The sequence below is a fragment of the Symphalangus syndactylus genome, chromosome 13 (genome assembly GCF_028878055.3).
Source record: "Symphalangus syndactylus isolate Jambi chromosome 13, NHGRI_mSymSyn1-v2.1_pri, whole genome shotgun sequence".
Taxonomy (NCBI): Eukaryota; Metazoa; Chordata; class Mammalia; order Primates; family Hylobatidae; genus Symphalangus; species Symphalangus syndactylus.
In genome coordinates, this window is record NC_072435.2 from 91,980,595 (window position 1) to 91,999,948 (window position 19,354).

A 19,354-nucleotide genomic window follows, 5' to 3' on the forward strand; every position below is an offset into this window, starting at 1 on the left:
TCTCTGGGACACATTTAAGGCAGTGTGTAGAGGGAAATTTATAGTACTAAATGCACACAAGAGAAAGCAGGAAAGATCTAAAATTGACACCCTAACCTCACAATTAAAAGAACTAGAGAAGCAAGAGCAAACACATACAAAAGCTAGCAGAAGGCAAGAAATAACTCTGATCAGAGCAGAACTGAAGGAGATAGAGACACAAAAAAGCCTTCAAAAAATCCATGAATCCAGGAGCTGGTTTTTTGAAAAGATCAACAAAATTGATAGACCACTAGCAAGACTAATGAAGAAGAAAAGAGAGAAGAATCAAATAGACGCAATCAAAAATGATAAATGGGATATCACCACCAATCCCACAGGAATACAAAGTACCAGCAGAGAATACTATAAACACCTCTATGTAAATAAACTAGAAAATCTAGAAGAAATGGATAAATTCCTGGACACATACACCCTGCGAAGACTAAACCAGGAGGAAGTTGAATCCCTGAATAGACCAATAACAGGCTCTGAAATTGAGGCAATAATTAATAGCTTACCAACCAAAAAAAGTCCAGGGCCAGAGGGATTCACAGCTGAATTCTACCAGAGGTACAAGGAGGAGCTGGTACCATTACTTCTGAAACTATTCCAATCAACAGAAAAAGAGGGAATCCTCCCTAACTCATTTTATGAGGCCAGCATCATCCTGATACCAAAGCCTGGCAGAGACACAACAAAAAAAGAGAATTTTAGACCAATATCCCTGATGAACATTGATGCAAAAATCCTCAATAAAGTACTGGCAAACCGAATCCAGCAGCACATCAAAAAGCTTATCCACCACGATCAAGTGGGCTTCATCCCTGGGATGCAAGGCTGGTTCAACATACACAAATCAATAAATGTAATCCAGCATATAAACAGAAGCAATGACAAAAACCACGTGATTATCTCAATAGATGCAGAAAAGACCTTTGACAAAATTCAACAACTTCTTGCTAAAAACTCTCAATAAATTAGGTATTTATGGGACGTATCTCAAAATAATAAGAGCTATTTATGACAAACCCACAGCCAATATAATACTGAATGGGCAAAAACTAGAAGCATTCCCTTTGAAAACTGGCACAAGACAAGGATGCCCTCTCTCACCACTCCTATGCAACGTAGTGTTGGAAGTTCTGGCCAGGGAAATCAGGCAGGAGAAAGAAATAAAGCGTATTCAATTAGGTAAAGAGGAAGTCAAATTGTCTCTGTTTGCAGATGACATGATTGTATATCTAGAAAACCCCATCTTCTGAGCCCAAAATCTCCTTAAGCTGATAAGCAACTTCAGCACAGTCTCAGGATACAAAATCAATGTGCAAAAATCACAAGCATTCTTATACTCCAATAACAGACAAACAGAGAGCCAAATCATGAGTGAACTCCCATTCACAATTGCTTCAAAGAGAATAAAATACCTAGGAATCCCACTTACAAGGGATGTGAAGGACTTCTTCAATGAGAACTAAAAACCACTGCTCAATGAAATAAAAGAGGACACAAACAAATGGAAGAATGTTCCATGCTCATGGATAGGAAGAATCAATATCGTGAAAATGGCCATACTGCCCAAGGTATTTTATAGATTCAATGCCATCCCCATCAAGCTACCAATGACTTTCTTCACAAAATTGGAAAAAACTACTTTAAGTTCATATGGAACCAAAAAAGAGCCCTCATTGCCAAGACAAACCTAAGCCAAAAGAACAAAGCTGGAGGCATCACTCTACCTGACTTCAAACTATACTACAAGGCTACAGTAACCAAAACAGCATGGTACTGGTACCAAAACAGAGATATAGACCAATGGAACAGAACAGAGCCCTCAGAAATAATACCACACATCTACAACCATCTGATCTTTGACAAACCTGACAAAAACAAGATATGGGGAAAGGATTCCCTGTTTAATAAATGGTGTTGGGAAAACTGGCTAGCCATATATAGAAAGCTGAAACTGGATCTCTTCCTTATACCTTGTACAAAAATTAATTCAAGATGGATTAAAGACTTAAATGTTAGACCTAAAACCATAGAAACCCTAGAAGAAAACCTAGGCAATACCATTCAGGACATAGGCATGGGCAAGGACTTCATGTCTAAAACACCAAAAGCAATGGCAACAAAAGCCAAAATTGACAAATGAGATCTAATTAAACTAAAGAGCTTCTGCACAGCAAAAGAAACTACCATCAGAGTGAACAGGCAACCTACGCAATGGGAGAAAATTTTTGCAATCTACTCATCTGAGAAAGGGCTAATATCCAGAATCTACAAAGAATTCAAAGAAATTTATGAGAAAAAAACAACCCCATCAAAAAGTGGGCAAAGGATATGAACAGACACTTCTCAAAAGAAGACATTTATGTAGCCAACAGACACATGAAAAAATGCTTATCATCACTGGCTATCAGAGAAATGCAAATCAAAACCACAATGAGATACCATCTCACACCAGATAGAATGGCCATCATTAAAAAGTCAGGAAACAAGAGTTGCTGGAGAGGATTTGGAGAAATAGGAACACTTTTTCACGTTGGTGGGACTGTAAACTAGTTCAACCATTGTGGAAGTCAGTGTGGTGATTCCTCAAGGATCTAGAACTAGAAATACCATTTGACCCAGTGATCCCATTACTGGCTATATACCCAAATGATTATAAATCATGCTGCTATAAAAACACATGCACATGTATGTTTATTGCAGCACTATTCACAATAGCAAAGACTTGGAACCAACCCAAATATCCATCAATGATAGACTGGATTAAAAAAATGTGGCACATATACAACATGGAATACTATGCAGCCGTAAAAAAGGATGAGTTCATATCCTTTGTAGGGACATACATGAAGCTGGAAACCATTCTCAGCAAACTATCACAAGGACAAAAGACCAAACACTGCATGTTCTCACTCATAGGTGGGAATTGAACAATGAGAACATTTGGACACAGGGAAGGGAACATCACACACCGGGGCCTTTTATGGGGTGGTGGGATGGGGGAGGGATAGCATTTACCTAATGTAAATGATGAGTTAATGGGTGCAGCACACCAACATGGCACATGTATACATACGTAACAAACCTGCACATTGTGCACATGTACCCTAGAACGTAAAGTATAATAAAAAAAGATAAACAGAAAAAGATAGATAATTAGATTACATGATGATTAAAACATTTTTATGGCAAGACACTATAAGCAAAGCTCAAAGGCAAATATTAGGTTGGGAAAATATATGAAGGCATAGGATTATTAACGTTAATCACTCCAGCGAGTAATCAGTTAGAAAATATGAAATAATTTTAGAGTTTGGGAAAATAATCAAATTTATCTTTTATCATGGAGGATATAATGCAATATTTGAGTTGCCTTAAAAGGTTGAGCAATGGACAGGTACCAGGTGATAAATGGCCATCTTCTGGGGTCAGGGAGGCGCCATTGAAATGTTTCACACCCAGGAATGACGTAAGGAGATTTGTATTTTAGAAAAAATAAATTGTTCTTGTTGTACAACAGCTAATAATTAGAGGAGATAAGACCTGAGGCAGAGATGAGTTCAGAGAGAAGATAAACTAAACCAGTATGGAAAAAGTGGAGGTAGAGAGAATGGAAAGGATTCATGAGTTAATTATGAGATGGAATTGAGAATCTGAAACTCTAATAGATAAGAATAAATGAGGGAGAGGGAAGAGGCAGTGGTAATATTCAGCTACCTGGCCTAGGCAGTTGGTGAATATAACACTACTGATTGAACCCTGCACGAGGAGTAACTTTGTGTAGTGAAGGGGGAGAAGATAATGAGTTTAAAACGATTAAAAACGTTTAAACGATTTAAATCATTTAAAAAACGATTTAAAATTTTGGAGTCTGTAGGATATCCAAAGAAGTGGCCTTCATATAACAGGACCTATCAGCCTGGAGCTCGGGAGATGTGAAATGTATGTAAAGACAAAGAAGTCGTTAGTATTAGGACTGCAATTGAAGCAGTAGAAATAGATGCCACCACCAGGGGACAGTGCATAGAGAGAGAAGGGAAGAGAATTATCTAACAATTTCAAGGGTGCACTTAGTCCGAGAGGCCAATCCTTCTTCCAAATGCTAGGCAGGAGGGATAACTGAAGAGTTTGATTAGTCTAAAGCTATTCTGTCATTCCTAATCCCTCCCAATCTCAAGAACATTCCTGCTGCTGTTACTTCTGTCATTGTCACATGGTGACACCATCGAAAGTGGGAGTCCCATGCAATCCAAAGCACCCTTTTCTTTTTCCAGTCCTGCAATCACACACACACATTAATTCGTGTTATGCTGGGCCCAAAGTCCATCTTCCAAAGTTACTTTTCTTTAGGATATATTTATCTGCGGGCCAGGCATGGTGGCTCACGCCTGTAATCTCAGCACTTTGGGAGGCTGAGCCGGTCAGATCACGAGGTCAGGAGATCGAGACCATCCTGGCTAACACGGTGAAACCCCGTCTCTACTAAAAATACAAAAAATTAGCCGGGCGAGGTGGTGGGCCCCTGTAGTCCCAGCTACTCGGGAGGCTGACACAGGAGAATGGCGTGAACCCGGGAGGCGCAGCTTGCTGTGAGCTGAGATTATGCCACTGCCCTCCAGCCTGGACGACAGAGCGAGACTGTCTCAAAAAAAAAAAAAAAATGTATATATATATTTATCTGCTTGGCCTACTCCGACCCCCAAAAAGCTCTTCCATCAATGAGCATTTCCAGGGGAGGGGTGTCTTTTTCAAATAAGGGAAGGCCAGGTTACACTCTCTTTCCAGGGCACTGAACACAACTATTTACGTTTAAGTAGCTAACAGGGGCTACTGCAATGTTTTCCAGAAGAAAGAAAGAAACTCTGTTTCAAGGCAGCTTGTGGCTTGCATCTTGCCAATGGCAACTTCTGCTAAAAACAATCCAAAAAAACCAATTCAGCTTATCCATGTACTCTAAAACATTGAAGTATGGATGAGGAGAGACCAGGAAAGGGAAAGGATGAAGACTTAAGAGAGGTGATGTGAGGACTAGAGCAGGATCCCTGAAGGCATGAGGCAGTGAGATCCCAGCACATGTGGGAGGGGTTAGTCTGGACAGGAGATTGGCTTCTCTTCTCTCAAGGAGGGAAGGGTGGTTGTAGTTACAGATGTGTGATGATGGGTTTGTGGATGGGAGATAAGCTACTTCCCTTACATTTCCTCTGTGGACAGGAAGCAAGGTCATTTGCTGACAGGAAGAGATAGGTAAGGGTGGGTTTCAAAGATTTGAGAATGGGTGGGTTTGGGCCAGCCAGGGAAGAAGATGGGAGAGAATGCTGACCTAGAATAAATTGGGCTTCCAACCAGCATTTGGGGCCCAGTGGAGGTTGATGTCCTTGAATTCAAGTGCTACCTTTCTCAGCTTTGGATGAATTTTTTCTCTTAGCACACACCAGCTTCTAGCTGGCTCTGTGCATTTCTTGACTTGCTGGCCAGGACCCCTACCCCCTTCTTCTCCCATTTGGGGAATCATTGAAATCCAAGTGATGTTACTGTAGAAATGACCCTGAATGTCTGTGTGTGTGTTTGTTTGTTTGTGAGACAGAGATAAGGCATGATCTCAGCTCACTGCAATCTCCACCTCCCTGGCTCAAGCAATCCTCGCATATCAGTCTCTGAGTAGCTGGGACTACAGCCACGTGCCACCCACCACACCTGGCTAATTTTTGTATTTTTTGTAGAGACAGGTTTTTGCCATGTTGCTCAGGCTGGTCTTGAACTCCTGAGCTCATGCAATCCACCTGTCTCCACTTCCCAAAATGCTGGGATTACAGGCATGAGCCACCGCGACCAGCCTGAATGTGTTCTGAACATTCAAAAACAAATAATATATTAATGTCACGATTTTGATATTTGACTTGATTTTGTCCCTAATATGTTGAGAATTGCCATTCTAGAAGCTGCCTCCTGTCTAGCCTACAGTTCCAGGATCCTGGACTAACCCCAAATCCTAGATTTCAGGTGTTCATTTGATATAAACAATGTTGGATTTTCTCTTAGGACATGTAAAACCTGATTAGTCAAATGGCTCTGTTTCTTTTCTCTGTTCTGTTTTAAAAATTGGTAATCTTTTCAGATGGTTGAGTCTTTCTTCTTTAAGCAACAGTATTTTTTCTAACATGCCACTTGTGAGATTTGCCATCTTCAATGTGTCATTACTTTTGCATGATTTAAAAATTGTTATGCTAAACATCTGGCATACTCTGTTTCTGTTCATCATTTGGTATGTTAAATAGAATTGGTTCTCTGTTTTTCCTTTGGCTGGAAAAAATTCTTTTTCATTTATTATTTTCTACTAGCATATTAAAAGAAGGGGAAAAGATTGCCCAGTTATCTATAAGCTTAGGACTTAAATATGTCAGAAAGCAAAATTAAGTAGAGTGGAGAGCAGACTCGTTTCTGTTTTCTTATAGCAAAACTTAGCTCAATTCTATCTCCTTATAGCAAAACTTTCTCCCTCTCATATATATTTCATAATGAGCTTTGACTGTTTTGCTGAGCATTCAAGGTTTTGCATGACCTAACCCTACCTACCTATTCAAAATTTATTTTGGCCAGACATGGTGACTCATGCCTGCAATCCCAGCACTTTGAGAGACCCTGCCTCTACAAAATATAAAATAAGTAAACAAATAAAAATTTTAAAAAAAACTCACAAAATTTATTTGGCACTTTCTTTCCCACACTCTGCTCCACAGTCACTATTAGTTTAGTGCCTTTGCCCTGGTCCCAAAGATACGTGTTCCAGTTCTTAGCATTATATAGGGCTTCTCAGGTCTAAGCAGCCACTCATTATTGTTCAGCCACTTTATATATCCCTTCCCTGCATGAGAAGTAACAGTTGTTATTTATTGATATGGTTTGGCTGTCTCCCACCCAAATCTCATCTTGAATTGTAGCTCCCATAATTCCCACATGTCATAGAAGGGACCTGGTGGGAAGTAATTGAATCATGGGGTCAGGTCTTTCCCATGCTGTTCTGGTGATAGTGAATAAGTCTCACGAGATCCGACGGTTTTATAAAGAGGAGTTACCCTACACAGGCCCTCTTGCTTGCCACCATGTAAGATGTGACTTTGCCCCTCATTCACCTTCAGCTGTGATTGTGAGGCCTCCCCAGCCCTGTGAAATTGTGAGTTAATTAAACTTCTTTCCTTTATAAATTACCCTGTCTTGGGTATGTCTTTATTATAAGTGTGAGAACAAACTAATACACTTGTCTTAAATACTAACATACTCAACAGAATATATAACAAATTCACACAAACTTATTTATACTCCTAGTTGCCCTAAGGGGCTCACAATGAGTGTGTCCCCTTTTTTGACCCTTCCCTACAGCAGAATATATGCAAATCAGATTGCTGGCCAGGGCAGCTTTTCTGAAGTTGATGCTAGAGCCAAGGTTTTTATGGCAAGGTGAAGCTGTATAAACAAGGTGCAGAAAGCTGTTCTGGGAAATGGCTCAGCTGTGGGAAGACATGAAGTCCTGTAACACATTGGTGACTGTCAGATTTTATAATTGGCTCAATATTTTGTAAGATTAAAGTACAAGGAGATGAGTGGTGGAAGATTACTTTAGAAAGGTAGGTAAGGGCCAGAATAGATAAGGCCAAAGAACTGGTATTAGGGGATGTGAGAGAGGCTAAATAGGCCTCTTCCCCTTGTGACTATAGTGCACACTTCCCCTAGGGTTGATGGGGAATCTGCCAAAAACAGCTTCTATCTAGCCTAGTCCTCTAGCAGAATGTCTTGTAAATCACTTAGTGATATAAATGCTCCTTAAGACATCATTGAGGTCAGTAATTGTGCCATTTCCTATAGAAAGCAACTCAAGAAGTGGTGGTGATGTGGCTTTTACAAATGACTTTTTAAATATGGATTTTTTGAAAGGAATTGTTTTCTTAAAGTTAACTCACTGTGTCAGAAAGTATATGGCTATATGGCCCAGAGATATGGGAAGTTTATTATTGACGAGATCCCGTTATTAGTCCTTTACTTAAAATAGTTGAATTACGCATCTTTAATAGCACTCAATGTGTTAATATGATCTGGAGGTAAACTTATAGTTTTCTTAAAAATAAAAGGGAGATTCTTAGACTGAAAACTCTACGGGGCTTTTGAATTTATGAAAAATGATGCATTATACCTGAAAATACACAAGAATGCCCAACAGAGATAATTAATACATATTTTAAATTAGATTCTTCGTTCATGGAAGGAATATGACCTGGCAGTAATGATTATAAATTATGGGAAAAAAATGTTGGACATCACACCAGGATGCAAGTCTCTGTTTGATGGTAGTAATGAACAAGAAGAAATGCCAGAGGAGGTAATTGTTTTTGTTTCTCATTTTTAAACCTATGTTTAGTTTGTGTCTTTTAGGAGTAATGTTGTATTATTAAACATATTAGAAAATTGATAAGTTTTACACTTGTTATATTTACATATAAGTAAAGTATTATAGTAAAGAGCTTTTGGGTTTTTTTTGTTGTTGTTGTTATAGTCAAGAAAATGAAAAAGGAATCTCTGCTAGCATACTGAATAGTCCCCATCACCAGTCCTGACCATCAGTTAGGTGATGATAGAGAGCTTCTTACACCCAGCTGGACATTGGACTTAAAAGCTCTCTAAAGTCTCTTCCAAATCTAAGATTTTACTGTTCTGGGTGGATTACTGAATGTAGCAAATACATGTCAGAGTTTTTTTACTTTGTGTTCAAAGTAGATTTCTGAAACTCATTGTGACACCTGCATTCTCTTCTTTATGAGACTGCTAATTTTTGAGATGAACTTTTAATATCTGCCTTCCAAGCATGAGTCTTACAAGAGCTTATGCTTATTGCCTTTCCTTGGAACTATGTAGTTTTGTAGATCAAGTTTTGAAATGTTACTTAGTTCACTGGGTTTCTGTCTTTCCTTCCTTTCTTTTTCTTTCTTTCTTTCTTTTCTTTCTTTCTTTCTTTCTTTCTTTCTTTCTTTCTTTCTTTTCTTTTCTTTTCTTTCTTTCTCTCTCTTTCTTTCTTTCTCTCTCTCTTGCTCTTTCATTCTTTCTTTTTTGAGACAGAGTCTCACTCTATAGTCTAAGCTGGAGTGCAGTGGCTCAATCTTGGCTCACTGCAGCCGCCGCCTCCTGGGTTCAAGTGATTCTTCTGCCTCAGCCTCTGGGTAGCTAGGATTATAGGCACGCGCCACCACACCTGCCTAATTTTTGTATTTTTAGTAGAGATGGGGTTTCACCATGTTGGCCAGGCTGGTCTTGAACTCCTGACCTCAGGTGATCCTCCCACCTTGGCCTCCCAAAGTTCTGGGATTACAGGCATGAGCCACAGTGCCTGGCCAGTTCATTGGGTTTCTGAGGGCACTAGAAATTACTTGAAGTCCCTACCATGGCTTGGGTGGGAGTAGAGACTCTCATCCCTGACTCTGTCTAAGTTAGAGTAGCTCCATTTCTATCTCTGTGATATCTTGAATTTGTTTGCCAAAAAAAAATCTTTTAAAAATCACCACTGTTGTACTGGATGACTTTTTAAGCTATAATACTTTTTTTTTTCCTAATGGAAGGATGTTTTGTCTAGAGGGATTTTTGATTAAGCTGGAAGCAATTTGAGGGTTTGTTTGTTTGTTTGTTTGTTTGTTTTTGTGCCATGCAGTGTCTACTCTCAGAGTCCATCAGCCCCTTTATGTTACCCAGGCCTTGACTCAGGGCCTTCCACATCAAGGTAGGACAGGCCTCATGCCTCTCTCCTTGAAGCTTATAGTCCAGCAGAAGGTTGTGATTCTTCAATCTAAGTTTGTAGAGATTGTTAATTTATAGGAGTCAGAAATTATTAGAGCTACTCGAGGTTCCTTTAAGCCTAAAGAGGGGCTTGAAAGGTTTTTCTTTTTGAACAAAAGACATTAACAGGTCAGTTCTCAGGCTCGGACAGAGAAAACATGGTGGTGAGCCTGAGTGAGCAGACAGGCTGATTCTTAATTCACTAATTACTGATCCCGTTATGTTTCAATGAAAGGCAAAGTAGCAAAGTCAATTAGCTTAGTTGTAAAGAAGCTCCTTCTGGGAAAAAGAAAGGGAAAAAAGAATAAAGGGATACATTTCTGAGGGCAGGGTGGGAATTGTCTTTTCAAGATTTTTAGAGACATATTCTCAGCTGCTTTGAGAATGCAGGTTTTGGAGGGGGCTGGTTAGGTAGGTGGAAGTTACTGGGAGAAAGGGAGAGGGAAAAGAAGCAGCATTTTGGTCAATCTCCATGAAACACAGCACTATGTCTACATTTAATTAGAGCACAATAACTATTATTCATTGTTATTAATATTGTTATGTAGATCATAGTTTTATCTACCAAGTATGAAAGTATGAAAACATAAAGAATGTTGTTTGAAAAGGACAGTTGTGGGAACACGTTAAAGTACATTTTGACATATAACCAATGTTTCTAGGATTCTTCTAAGAAGTCTTTAAAGACTAAGAAGCCACAGCAGATACTACTGCCTGAAAAGATAAATGAACAGCTGGCCTTGTTGGAGACACACCTACTCAAACTGACAAAGCAATGTAATCATTTTTTTTTCTGTATACTTCCGTTTAGCATTAAGTTTTTTAAAATGAGAAAATATTTTGTTCAAAGGATTAGGATGAGATTAGCATTTGGTAAACCCTTTAAGGTTTACACAGTGCTTTTATATCATTAATCCTAACACTACCCTGTTAATAAGGGGTTGCTAACCACTTTTTACAGATGTGGCTCATAAAGATTAAGTGATTTACTTAGGATTACGTAGCTGGCTTGGACTTGAGCCTGTGTCTTCTGTAAGTTTTCTCAACCTGGACAATATTATCATTTTGGGCCAGGCAGTTCTTTGTTGTGGGGAACTGTCCTTGGCACTGTATGATATTGAGTAGCATCCCTGGCCTCTACTCACAGAAGCACAGCACACCACCCCCTAGTTGTGACAACCATCTGGGTATCCTTGGTGGGAGAGTGGGATGGGATTATGGGTGGCACAAAAATCACTGCTTTGAAGTCAAAAATGCAACTGAGAAATAAAGGAATAGTGTGAGTTTTGTTAATGTGTAAGTGGTTTGACCCAATGCCTTCCAGAGTAGAAAGCAGAGTGAAAGATTAGTTTAATTTGAGGTCGTTGTACTGTAGTAATTTCATAATAAACCAATGTGTTAATGCAATGATTGGTATTTTGGAGTTTGCAGCCTGGAAGGCTACTTGGGAAATTGAGTTAGTTTCTGGTGATGATTAGTATTGTCACATTTTTAAAAAGCAGGTACTTCAAATCTTCTAGAAAAAGAGAGTATCCAAATTTGAGCCTTAAACTAAGTATGAGGCTCTACTTTTGCCCCATGGCCTTTGGAGATGAGGCTACACTTGTAGAATTCCATGTCCCTACCTCACCTCTCCTACTGTGTGCCTCTGTTCTATCTTGTGGGCTTCGCTGACTTGGATCTCTCTCTTTTAATATGTTCCATGCCCGTTTCAAGCATGGATTTATGAATTGAACTAAGTATTTGATTATTCCCATAATTAGTTAACATAGCTTTGGGAAAGCTGTAATCATCTTATTATATATATAAAGTATAATTCCTTAAAATATACAGTGTTCTAGAAATGTGATTTATTTTTATAATATCAGTAAAAATATTTTACCAAGAAGCACAATGAGCTATAAGTAGCTAAATAGTAAATTCTCCTTGGTGGTCTAATGGTTAGAAAAAGAATAGTAAATTCAAAAACAACAATAATAAAATGATAGTTTTGTACAGTGTTTTCTGTGTGCCAGTCACTATTTTACAAAATATACTATTTTTATAAAATATACACATTAAAACTCATGCAACCTGTATATAAGAGCCATAAGAAGGTACTATTATTATCTCTATTATAAAGATAAGGAAACTGAGGCACAGAGAAGCTAAATAACTTTCCAAGGTTTCATAACTAAAAAATGTCATAGTTAGAATTTGAACCCAGCCAGTCTGGCTCCAGTGGCTGTGTTATACTTTACTGCCTTTTAAAGATAATTTTGCTAAAATGGGATAAATGTAATTGGTAGATTTCTGAGTCTTGGGTTTGCTGATACATGACAGCTGTTGAAAAACAGAGAATCATGCCTTGGAAACTCTTTGCCTATTTGGTGGTGGACCTCTTAGCTTTTACGGGGAAAAGTGAAGCAAATAATTTCATCAGATTATTTTCATTTCCAAAATGTAATGCTATAATTGCTATTTTAAGGCACATAATTTAGAATAAATACTTCAGTATTTTCCTGTTTTATCTCTTTTAAAGAATTGTTATTGTGAATTACTCAAAAAATTTGTATTTTGGGTTACTAAACAGAACATACGACTTTTGAATTTTTTAAACTTAGATGCTACATCTGAACTCTCAGGAGGAGAGGACCCTATATTTCTTTATCCTGTAGTTTTGAATTGGTCAGTCAAAGGTGCCGTGAAAGAAGGTAGGTGAACTGGATGTGTATATGCTGTTCACTCGATTTATCACTGAAGAGAATTAATTCTGTGGATTTTGTTTCTGTTGTCTACTTGAAGATTTCACCTGTTTTAGGCAGAATATTTTGGATTCTTACCCACTCAGAATAATGCAGAATCCTGATTGCCAAGTAATGAAAGAGACCTAAAGAGGTACCTGATTTAAAGTCTGGAAAGACAGAATCTTGATGGTGGCTTATTTTGGTAGTGAATAGTGTTATTATGAAGCTTACAAAAACTAGGGCATTGAAAAATGTATTAGTGGCTGGGCACAGAAGCTCACGCCTGTAATCTCAGCACTTTGGGAGGCCAAGGCAGGCAGATCACCTGAGGTCAGGAGTTTGAGACCAGCCTGGGCAACATGGTGAAGCCCCGTCTCTACTAAAAATACAAAAATTATCCAGGTGTTGGGTGGTGGGTGCCTGTAATCCCAGCTTCTCAGGAGGCTGAGGCAGGAGAATCACTTGAACCTGGGAGGCAGAGGTTGCAGTGAGTTGAGATCGTGCCGCTACACTCCAGCCTGGGTGACAGAGTGAGACTCTGTCTCAAAAAACAACAAAAAAAAGAAAAATGTATTAGTGAATTTCAAGTTTAGCTAATGAGAAATGGCAACATAATGATTAATTCAGAGTGAAATATAATAAAAATTAGGATTACTAGTTATGATAATTATCAACAATTTTTTCCCCAGTTAGTGATACATTAGAAGTGACCTTAATGAAATCTTTCTCAATGCTGAGATATTTAGAAAATAAATTTAATATAGACTGTAAAGGATTCATTGATACTAGAAAAACAGTAGTTCATACCACATTTATTCCTATATACTTTTTAAAATGGAGAAATCTAAAAAGCAGATTAATAAACTTGCCTGTTGGAACAAAATGACTGCTAGCACTGGCAACCCTTCAGTACTAATAATTGAGGATATTGGTAACTATATATGAACTTCCTTGTTATTACAGTTATGAAATTTAAGCAAAAACCAAGATTTCTGGAATTCTTTACACAAGTTATGCTAAAATGCATGAATGAGGAAAAATTTCACCTTATGGTAGAGGTAACAACTCCTGTCCATGACTTCTTGAAAAGGTACTTGCAATTATCAGTGTTATACATGTTAACAACTTTAAAAAATGAATATCATTGTCAGTTTTAAGAAATATAAGGTAGATGAAAAAGAGAGTGGAGTATATACAGTTAAAACCACTGCCTAAGAGATAGTGAAAATTCATGTCTGTGTAAATAAATAACTAAAAGTAAAAATATATATACAATGTACTCACAAATGAGAATAGAGCATGTTCAGGTCTCTAGCTGGAAACAGATTAAGTCTTTTGCTATTGAGTCAGGATGGATAATAGTATCTCTAGGCCATCAGTTCTTTCTCACACAAGGTTTTGGCTCCAGTTTTGGTCATTTACCACGTGTTTGTAATTCTTCCGTGGTAACAAATAGAGCCATTTCTTGGGGTTTCCATTTGTATATGTGAAGAGGGAGTTCCTCAAATAAAAGCAGTAAACCTTAAAGCTGCCCCTCCTATTCTGTAAGCCTGAATGGTTCTCTTTGCTCCCAAATAAAATGATAGTGCTTCACACCAATTACGAGAGATGCCAAATGAATCCAACTTTTCTTTTATCAACTGAGAGTGGACTTTTCTTCACTGGGCATTGATCTGTCCTTCCCATTTTAATAAAAATAAACATCAGTAACATGAAACCTGTTTTTGAAATGGCAGCAAAAGGGAAGCATTCCCTTAAAAACATACAGAAAGATATTCTTCCTAAAATAGGTACTTCGTTTATTAGAACAGAAGCTTAGAGTATATATATGCTTCATATTTTCAAAAGATAAAAGAAGAAATTGCTTATATTAAATGAAACAGGCCATGATAATAACAGAATTGTTCAGAATTAGAGTTCTATTAAGTTTTTTTAAAAACAGCTAAAATTAGATATTTAGGAGGGTTAAATAATGTTCTTGATTCCAAAGAAAAACAGAAGATACTTTCAGTGTGCAGGCAAATGTGGAGGGCTGGCTGTGGAAGTCTAACCTAAGAATAAGAGATATTCTGGAAGAGGAGCATAAGATTATAATACTGTATTTATACTGTACTTTTTCTGTGTTCGGATATGTTTAGATACATAAATACTGACTATTATGTTACAATATCGCCTACAGCGTTCAGTATAGTAACATGCTGTACGGGTTTGTAGTCTAGGAGCAGTAGGCTGTGCTGTATCCCGTAGATGTGTAGCAGGTGATACCATCTAGGTTTGCATAAGTACATTCTATGATGTTCACACAATGACAAAATTCCCTAACAAAGTATTTCTCAGAATGTATCCCTGCCGCTAAGTGACACATAATTGTATAAATAGTTAAAACAATGAACAAGTCCTCAATAACACTGACTTGCATAAAAATTTTAAAATACTATTTATCCAAATGAAAAGCAGTCAGAGCTCCACAGAGCAGTGAACAGATCAAGGAGTGGAGGAGTTTAATGTATTCAATGGATGAAGGTTCTGCTGTTCATGGAGGAGAATGCTAAGATGGTGGCAAAGACTGCAGTCTAAATGTGACCTCCTCTCCTTCCCATCTCTTTCTGGAAGAACATAACCACCAGGTCAAGCACCCTGGTAGTGAGGGAGAGAGAGAAGAGAGGCTGTAGAGAAGAGACCTAGCTGGTTGGAAATGGAAGGCAGTCTTAGGCTGCAAGTCGTGGAGGATGGCTCCCCAAGTCCCTTATGGTCATCGATCAAAGGCTTCTAATTTAGGCAGCAAAACATTTGCCCAAACGAATGTCAACTAACTGGGTGATTCTTAGGATTGTTACAGCTGAACTGGGGTTCCAGACAACCATGGGATTAGGGTTATCTTCATCAAAACTGGAGCGAAGGGACCAAGATGGATTTGGGTCAAGTTCCAACCCCTGGAACTAGCTATCCAGGCTTACCCCGTCATTTCATTAGCCTTGCATTAATAAGACCCTACATTTTATTCAAGTTTTGAGATCCCGTTTATCATGTTAAGCTGTTTTGCTGTGCCTGGCTAGTACTTACGAAGAAATATAAATTAAAAAAAGAAATTTCAGGAAAAATAGGCAAGTATCAATAAAGGGACAGTGAGAGATTATAGTATTGGTAAAAGGTCAGCTCAGTTCCTGTTGGTATTCAGAGGGCAGCAGTGGCTGGGAGCTTGCAAAAGATGGAACCAAAGAGATTGAAATCTGTTGGAAGCAAGGAAGCTTGTCTAGGGTTACTTTTACAGTATTCTCTGAGTTATAAGGGAAGAAGTGTCCATCGTTACTTTATTTTCAATCTAGTTCTGTTCCATCTACATCATGCCTTCAACTCCTCTTTTTCCCTATAGAAAGCCCTATGGGAGCTTTTATTATATGATTATAACATACAACATATTCTCTATTATACAATGTATAATACATTTTATTATTTTTTTTTTGAGACAGAATCTCGCTCTGTCACCCAGGCTGGAGTGCAGTGGCGTGATCTCGGCTCACTGCAAGCTCCACCTCACAAGTTCACGGCATTCTCCTGCCTCAGCCTCCTGAGTGGCTGTGACTACAGTAGGTGCCTGCCACCACGCCCAACTAATTTTTTTTTTTTTTTGTATTTTTAGTAGAGACAGGGTTTCACCCTGTTAGCCAGGATGGTCTCGATCTCCTGACCTCGTCGTGATCCACCTGCCTCAGCTTCCCAAAGTGCTGGGATTACAGGCATGAGCCACCGCGCCCGGCCTATACATTGTATAATACATTTTAAAACTTATTTATTCAGTCTCCTGTAAATAGGCATTTAAATTCTTCCTAATTTTTTATTATTATAAACAGTGCTGCAAAGGACATTCTTATATATGTGTCCTTGTGCATGTGTGAGAGTTTCTGTAAATATACAGGGCTGTAGTTTCCAAGATATGAACATTTTAACATTAGTGGATATTGCTAAGTTGCTCTTAAACTTTTATCAATGTTGTGAAAAGTTTCTATTATTCAGCATCTTCATCGACACTCACATTTTATGATATGATTTACACTTTGCTCTTTTGAGAGACCAGCTATTTCATGCTGAACAGAGATATCACAGTCTAATTTATGCATAGGACACAAGCAGTTTTAGATGTTCTTGTATACTTTCAGTGAAAACTTTAAAGACATATTACTTTGGGGTAGTTCTGCAAATTTTTGCAGGTCTTTTTGACTGACTATCTTTTTTATTAGGAGGAATGAGTCTCTACTTGGACTAATAAAAGTGAAATGTAAGGACAGTGCTTTGAATAAAAAAGCAAACAAATCTTTAAAGTTCAAAGCTGCAGTAATGGAAATTGGAAGAGTAAGTTTCCTATGAGTTTTGAATTTTAGGTAATGAAATTAAGAGATTCATGTATCTAGAGATGATTGGCTACATTTAAACTCATTATAATATGAAACAGAAGGATATACTAACAAGCATAATTTTATAATTACACAATACAACTTTTAGATTAACGTGTAGAGATTGTTATAATCAGATTTTTTTGTCTACAGGGGTACTTCTGTTGCCTTTGATAGTAATTTTAATTGAGGGTATAAACTACTGTATTTCAATGTCAAGAGATAAACATTAGAGTATGAATAAATTATACTACTGTGTTCAAAGTTTAAATTTAACTTGTAACATTTTATCTCCTCTATTAAGAGTGCAGAAATGCAACAAAGAATAAGAAGTAAAAAAAAGGAAACTCTAAGAGATTTCATTTTTAAAAATCCAGCTGTTTCTGAAATGGTGGCACATGAAAGGTATTCACTAATTAATTAATTCAATAAACGTTTACTTGAGGGTAACTATGTGTTGGGCATTATTTTGGGTACTAGGGATACACTGGTGGACCAGACAGGTGAAATCACTGCCTTCAAGGACCTTACATACTAATGAAAAAAGCATAGTAAACAAGTAAACACCTAAATAAACAAGACAGTTAAAAATGATGATAAATGTTATAAAGTAAATGAAATAATATAGAATATTTGGCTTGGCATGAAGATGGTGGTGGCAATAGTTTAGACAGGGTGGTTAGGAGAACAAATTGGTAAATTATCAGTGAACCTAAAGTTCTTGATTATAAAATATATTATGGCAAAATGTTTGGTTTCTGTTTTTATAAGTACACATGTATAAGAATTTTTTATTCTTATACATTCTTTATATATCTTACCTTCATTATCTAATGTTTTTCTATACCTGTTTAGTGATTTTGATTTTAATTTACACCACATAGATATTAATAGAACCAATTCTGCTTTGTTTTTATTTGCATTTGCCTACTATCTCTGATTATTCCTTCATTTTCTTTATTTAAATTATGACATATTTTAGATAGGTATAAAAAATAATATAACAACTATGCAACTTCACACGTAAAACCTTTCAAACCCGATTGAAATCCCCATGTACCCGTCTTGGTATGCATTTCTGTTTCCCTCTATCCTGGAAATAATACTGTGCCAAAATTTCGTGTTTATTATGCTGATGAGTGAATTCATATGTCAACCACATGTGTATATAGCCCCAAATAATGCATGCTGTAATTTTTTCCAATTTGCTTTGGAAATTTGCTTTTTTTCTCTCAATATTATGTTTGTGATTTTTTGAAATGTCACTTATACATAAGTCTACTTTATTAATTTCACTGCTGAATGGTATTTCATTATATACTAAATAAATATCATATAATAAATAAATTATATAGTATAATGCATTGTATTTATTGTATATGTATTTCTGTGTGCATAATACATACACATAAATATAAATAACGCATAATTTAACATGCATAATAAATATATATTATTTATTATGCATATATCATATAATATATATTATATATTGTATAATAAACTTTTTAAATGATTTATTCAGTCTCCCATAAATAAACATTTAAATTCTTTCTAACTTTTCACTGTTGTAAACAATGTTACAAAGGACATTCTTGTATGTATCTCCTTATGTACGTATGAGAGTTTCTGTAGGGTAAATACACAGGGTTGCGGTTTTCAAGATATGAACATTTTAGTGTTACTAGATATTGCTAAGTTGCTCTTAAATTTTTATCATGTTGTGAAAAATTTCCGTTATTCAAGGTCTTCACCAACACTTGATATTATTATCACATTTTTGTGGAACTATGTGGTATGAAATTTTATCTTGTTGTTACAATTTTCATTTCTTTGATTCCTAAGGTTAGGCATCTTTTCATATTTTTATTTGGCCCAAGGGTTTTTCCAGTCTCAGGACTGCTTGTTTGTATCCTTTGCACATTTAAAAACTTTTGTTTCCTTATTTAGTTTTATAAGTTTGGATGCTAATTCTTCTCCCAGTTTGTGGCTCATCAGTTCACATTTTAAAGTTTTTTAATAATTAATTCAAAAGTTTTAATTCTTAATGGAGTCAAATATACCAATGTTTCCCTTTATTGTTTTGGAAATTCTTTCCTAATCTGGGATAGTAAAGATATTCTCTTTGTAAATTTAAATTTTCGACTTTCACATTTAGGAATTTCATTAATTTGTTTTTGCATATGGTGAGAAGATGAATCCCTTCCACTCTCTTTTTTTAATTTTGTTGCAGGTATTCAGTTGGTCGGCACAATTTATTGAGTAATCTATTCTATTGTCACTGTTAACTTTGTCACTTAGCAAGTTTTCATATATGTAGCTTTGGGATCTCTTCTCTGTTTGATTAGTCTATTAACTTATTCCTGAGTCAATATCAAACCATCATAATTA

At 36.9% G+C, this 19,354-nt stretch overlaps 1 protein-coding gene across 2 annotated transcripts in view; it reads left to right on the top strand.

The window, feature by feature from the left end:
- The window catches only part of CFAP54 (cilia and flagella associated protein 54), a 386,261-nt gene that overhangs the window by 126,756 nt on the left and 240,151 nt on the right, over positions 1-19,354 (top strand). For both annotated transcript variants that reach the window (XM_055237476.1, XM_055237478.1), the window contains exons 27-32: positions 8,270-8,401; positions 10,509-10,623; positions 12,450-12,539; positions 13,536-13,662; positions 16,811-16,922; positions 17,268-17,368. In XM_055237476.1, coding sequence (XP_055093451.1) covers positions 8,270-8,401; positions 10,509-10,623; positions 12,450-12,539; positions 13,536-13,662; positions 16,811-16,922; positions 17,268-17,368 — 677 coding nt within the window. The remainder of the gene's footprint in view (positions 1-8,269; positions 8,402-10,508; positions 10,624-12,449; positions 12,540-13,535; positions 13,663-16,810; positions 16,923-17,267; positions 17,369-19,354) is intronic.